Raw genomic sequence first — 4,916 nt, 5'->3', positions numbered from 1 at the left:
CTGCAGGGGAGGGGAGGGCTCGTGGATGGTGTGTGCGAGTGTGTGCTGGCGCTCGCCGGGAGCACGCAGGCGCCTTTCTCCAGTTGTGCACTCCCGTGGTGGTGCTGCTGTGGGAAAGCGGAGCAGCTGAGCCGTCCGCTCTCCCTCCCTTCCTCCCCACCCGGGGAAGGGAGCCCGAGGAACCCCGGGGCGGCCGCCCAGCTCCGACCCCCCATCCCTCCCCTTGCCCCTGCCCCCGCCCCTCCACGCGGGGAAGGCACGGGAGACCAGCGGGAGCCGGAATCCAGCCTCGCAGCATTGCAGTCCCAGGAACGACGGCTGCTGCTGCTGCGGCGGCGGCGGCACTGGCGGGACTTTTCCTCCGGGAGGCGGAGCAGCTGGGACTACCGGTTGCACCGAGAGACAGCGGGGAAAGCCCCCTCGTCCCCAGCCCGGCCCGCAACCCTGAGCGCACGATCGCTCCCACTCCCACGGCCAGCCCGGGCCGCGCAGCAGCCCCCGGGCCTGGGCTGGAGCGCTGACAGCTGCGGCGGCAGCCCGGGAGCGGCGGCGGCCCCGGGCGTGCGGGCAGCGAGCGCGGGAGGGGGCCCGGGTGGCGGACAGCCGTGCGGGGGCGCCCCAGGATGCTGAGCTTCCTGCGCAGGACCTTTGGCCGGCGGTCGATGCAGCGCTACGGGCGGGGAGCGGCTGCTGGGCGCGGGGCCGGCGGGCTGGGAGACGAGCGGGACGGGGGTCCCCGGGGGGCCTCTTCGGCTCCCCTGCCCGCTGCCCCCGGGGGCAGCGTGTTCCCCCCCGGCGGCGGGCCCGTGCTCACCGGCGGAGCTGCGGTCCACATCCCTGCGGCCGGAGCGGGCAAGGCGGCTCTCTGTTGCCGGGTCTTCCTGCTTGATGGGACCGAAGTGAGCGTGGACCTGCCGGTGAGTGGCGATCGCCGACCCCCTCCCGGGCCCCTCCGCATGTATGTCACCCCCGCCCCTCGTTCCTGTTCTCCTGGGGAAGGGGGGGGCTGGCCAACCTTAGTGGTTCGGAGGCCCTGGCCTGACTCCGGAGGTGGGGCGGGGTCTCAGGTGTCTCCCAGACAGCCCCTCCCCCAGATTCTCCTCCTCGGACCTAGCCAACTTAGCAACAAAACACCCCCCTCGCCTCCCCTGCCCACTAGGACCAGAAAACCCTCGTTTTATTTTTCTTGCATTAGAAAAAATTGGTTGTGGCTTTTGTGGGGGGTAGGTGGGATTTCCTCCCCCTTCTGTGGGTCCCTTAGGGTCCCCAGATCGCCCTCCATTCCACCTCGGCTCTGCCCGGAAGCTGTATGTGTGTGTGTGTGTGTGTGTGTGTGTTAGGGGCGGGAGGTGAGGAGTGAGAGCCCGGGAAATGGGGGGCTGGGGGGGAAATAACACAAAACTTCAGGGTTGATGAACTTTATTTGCTGGTTGCAAACGTCGCCCCTCCAGGCGTTTGTATCTGTGTATGCTGGGGTGGGGAAGTCTAGTGCTGGCCCTTCCTGACTATAGGGAACAGGCGTGAGCGATTCTGGAGGTGCTATCTCTCTGGACTTTCTTCCCCGTGCAAGGTGTACGGGGCCCGCCCGGCCTGGCCGCCTCTGGCTCGGCGGGTGTCCGTGGCTCGGGCTGCCTCCGCAGCAGCCGCAGCCCCCGCCGCCGCCGCTGCCGCAGCCGCAGCTCACAGGTGTTTGCTCCCCCTCTCCCTCTCCGCCCCTCCCCCTCCCCGCAGAGATCCGGGCGGCACCGCAGCCGGGCCGGGTGGGGGTTTGACTGGAGGCGGGGCTCATGGTGATCGAGGAGTGGTCCTTCTGGCCGGAGGGGCCGGATCCAGCCCCCCCACCGCCCTTTGCAGGAAGCCCTGGGAGCCTCTGGCTGTCTTTGCTCCAGGCTCTGGGCCAAATGTCGCCTTTTGTAGCCTTTGGGGATAACTCGAGGACAAAGCGCTAATTTAGAACGACTGTTGCCAAATCTTCCCCGAGTTTAATAAGGGGAGAAATAGAAGGTTTTACTTTTAAATAAAACCTTCAGGGGCGGCGTGTTGTACTTGATGATAGAACTGGGGGGACCCCAGAGCCTCAAAACTGTTGATGGGGAAATTTTCTTTAAAAAAACAAAAAACAAACCCAACGCCTGATTTCGGATTGTATGCTTCTTGAGGCAGTTTTAATCCGTCTCAGGTTTATTTCTGAGGAACCTTGTTTGCTCCATGGGAAATCATTTTTACCATGAAAGTGTCCCTGTTTTGTAGTTATTGTTCCCTGAAAATAAAAGCCAAAATTGAAGCCTTTAAATGTTTAAAAATAACATTGAAGTGTTACTGCTCCGATAGAATGAGTATGTACTTCTTTTTAACTGGGAAAAGAGAACTGAGCTTCTTTATTTGGAGGAGTGAATGGTGTCTTTCTTTTGAAAAGGTGCAAAGCCTACAGATGGAATATGTTGCTTCAATTTAGATAGTAGGACTGTTTGGCGTTATTGTGCAATTCTGTACTCCTCAGCTCTGGGAAGGGAAAGCCAGGAACACTTCTCTCCAATACACAGAGGTAGTAATACTTTTTATAAAAAGGGAGGGGGAAAATATGGAGGCCCTCTGCATTATTGCAGTTGTGTGATGAAATAGCTTAAAATGTGGTCAGACTACATCTGTAGTATTGTGTATACTCCGTTCTGGCCCCACATTTTAGTAAGCATATTGGCAAACTGGAATGCTTTCAGGGAAGGTATCCAGAATGATGGAGGGGACCTTGGCTTCTACCATAAATGATTAGTTCCGGTAGAGTGAAAGCTCTTTGACAGAGGGGCTGTTTGTTTGTGGGTTTGTTTTTGTCTTTGTATCCTCAGCATAGTATTCATAATAATAATAATAATGATGATGATAGCAAACATTTATAGAGCATTTATGGAGATGATTATATGTTGAACTGAATGGATTCCTTTAAAGAAATTAAGACGGTTTAGCCTGGAATGGAGAAGACTGCCTTCAAGTATTTAGAAGGCTGTTAATGTGAAAGTAGGATCAGACTTGGACTTCATGCCCCCAGGGAGCGAATTAGGAGCAAAGGGTGGGCCTTATAGAAGGGCTGGATTTAGGACTGCTGTAAGGAAAAGCTTCCTAATGATTAGAGCTCTCCGAAAGTAAAAGAGGCTGCCTGAGGAGATCTAGTACATTCTCTCTCACCGGAGATCATTAAGTGGTGGCTGGATGATCACATGTCATAACTATCCTCAGGAGATCTGTGGAGATTTTGGAAGGGGAGCTAGGCAGCTCAGTGACTAGATGATCTGGGCCTGGAATCAGGAAGACCAGAGTTCAAATGTGACCTCAGACACTTACTAGCTGTGTGACCCTGGGCAACTCACTTAACTGTTTGCCTCAGTTTCCTCATATATAAAATGAGCTGGAGAAGGAAATGGCAAACCACTCCAGTATTTTTGCCAAGAAAACCTCAAATGGGGTCACAGAGAGTCAGACATTACTGAAAAATGATTTAACAACTGCAAAAATGAAGAGGGAAGGAAACAAGCATTTATAGACACTGTGCTAAGCTTTATAAGTACTGTCTCCTTTGATCTTCATCACAACTCATTTTATGTTTGGGTAAACTGAGGCAGACAGATGAAGTGACTCGCCCAGGGTCACATAGCTAATAAATGTCTAAATCGAAATTTGAACTCTGGTCTTCCTGACCCCAGGTCTAGAACTCCATGTTCTTCTCCACCTAGCTGCAACAGCCAGGTTGGGCAGAGTGGATGGAATCCTGGACTCGAGTTAGGAAAACCTCAGGCATTAGCTGGGTGACCCTGGATCCTTAACCTCTCTAAAGTCTCGTTTCCTCATCTATAAAATGGGGATGATGAGACCTACCTCAGTAGGGTTATTGTGAAGATTAAAGGAGAGAAGGTATATAAAGGGCTTTGCAAACCTTAAAGTGCTGTGTAAATGACAGTTTTTATTATGTTGTAAGGGGATTTTGTTCAGGTACTGCCACATGAATCCTGAGACCCTTCCCAACTGAGGCTGAGATGTGTAAAATGCTTATCTGACCAAATTTTTTAAAAAGATGCATTAAATATACACATAAACAGACTTGCAAACATACTAGCACAGTCTTTATGCAGATGATTACATTATCTTGTGGCCCTGTTTTTTTGCATTCCAAATAATTCTTCAGTTTACAAAAGAATTCATTCCAGGCTTGAATTTCTTTGAATGTTAAATATTCCAGTTAAAAATTCCATCTTAAGATTTAAGATATTAATCTTTTATTGTACAACAATTTGATTTACAAACAGCTTTTATGAACACCTATTGTGTAAAGGTACACCTGTATTGTAGCCTGTGTATGTGTGTGGGCTCTCTCATATACATATAAAATAATTTTTTATTATTTATATATAATATTATATTACATATTCACCTGTATCAATATATTTTATATATATATATATAATAATTATAGGATTATAGTTTTACAGCTGGAAGGATTGTAGTTAATTTGATTTTCATTGATAAGTTTCTTGCTGCACTTTCCAGTCTTACTGTGCTAGCAAAACCTTGTAAAGCAAACAGTGTGGAATACTGCTAGGGTGCCCAGCTGCCTCTGGTGGCTGGCTGGGGGAGTGTGATGTAGTGGAAAGAGTACTGGAATTTGATGTCAGAAGACCTGGGTTTGAGTCTCCAAATAGCTAGCCACGTGACCATCGATAACTTTTCTGAATCAGTTTCTCCATGTGTAATATAGACATAATAGTTAACAGTGACTGCTGAAGAAAGGGCAGCATATAAATATGAGTTGTTTTTATTATTGTTAATGACATCTTTTGGGCCACTGTTCCCTTTGTTACATGAGCACATAGGGGTGTGTGGGGGTGTGTGTGTGTGTGTGTGTGTGTGTGTGTGTGTGTGTGTGTGTG

The 4,916-nt window shown here is 50.9% G+C and overlaps 1 protein-coding gene across 1 annotated transcript in view; it reads left to right on the top strand.

The window, feature by feature from the left end:
• Positions 1-623: 623 nt before the first annotated feature.
• The window catches only part of EPB41L4B (erythrocyte membrane protein band 4.1 like 4B), a 147,454-nt gene continuing 143,161 nt past the window's right edge, over positions 624-4,916 (top strand). Inside the window, exon 1 of the mRNA XM_027859122.1 lies at positions 624-917. Within this exon, the coding sequence (XP_027714923.1) occupies positions 624-917 (294 nt within the window). The remainder of the gene's footprint in view (positions 918-4,916) is intronic.

This window comes from Vombatus ursinus, unplaced genomic scaffold (assembly GCF_900497805.2).
Source record: "Vombatus ursinus unplaced genomic scaffold, bare-nosed wombat genome assembly UNPS02014158.1, whole genome shotgun sequence".
In the NCBI taxonomy this organism is placed as follows: domain Eukaryota; kingdom Metazoa; phylum Chordata; class Mammalia; order Diprotodontia; family Vombatidae; genus Vombatus; species Vombatus ursinus.
This window is presented reverse-complemented; position numbering and strand designations above follow the sequence as displayed.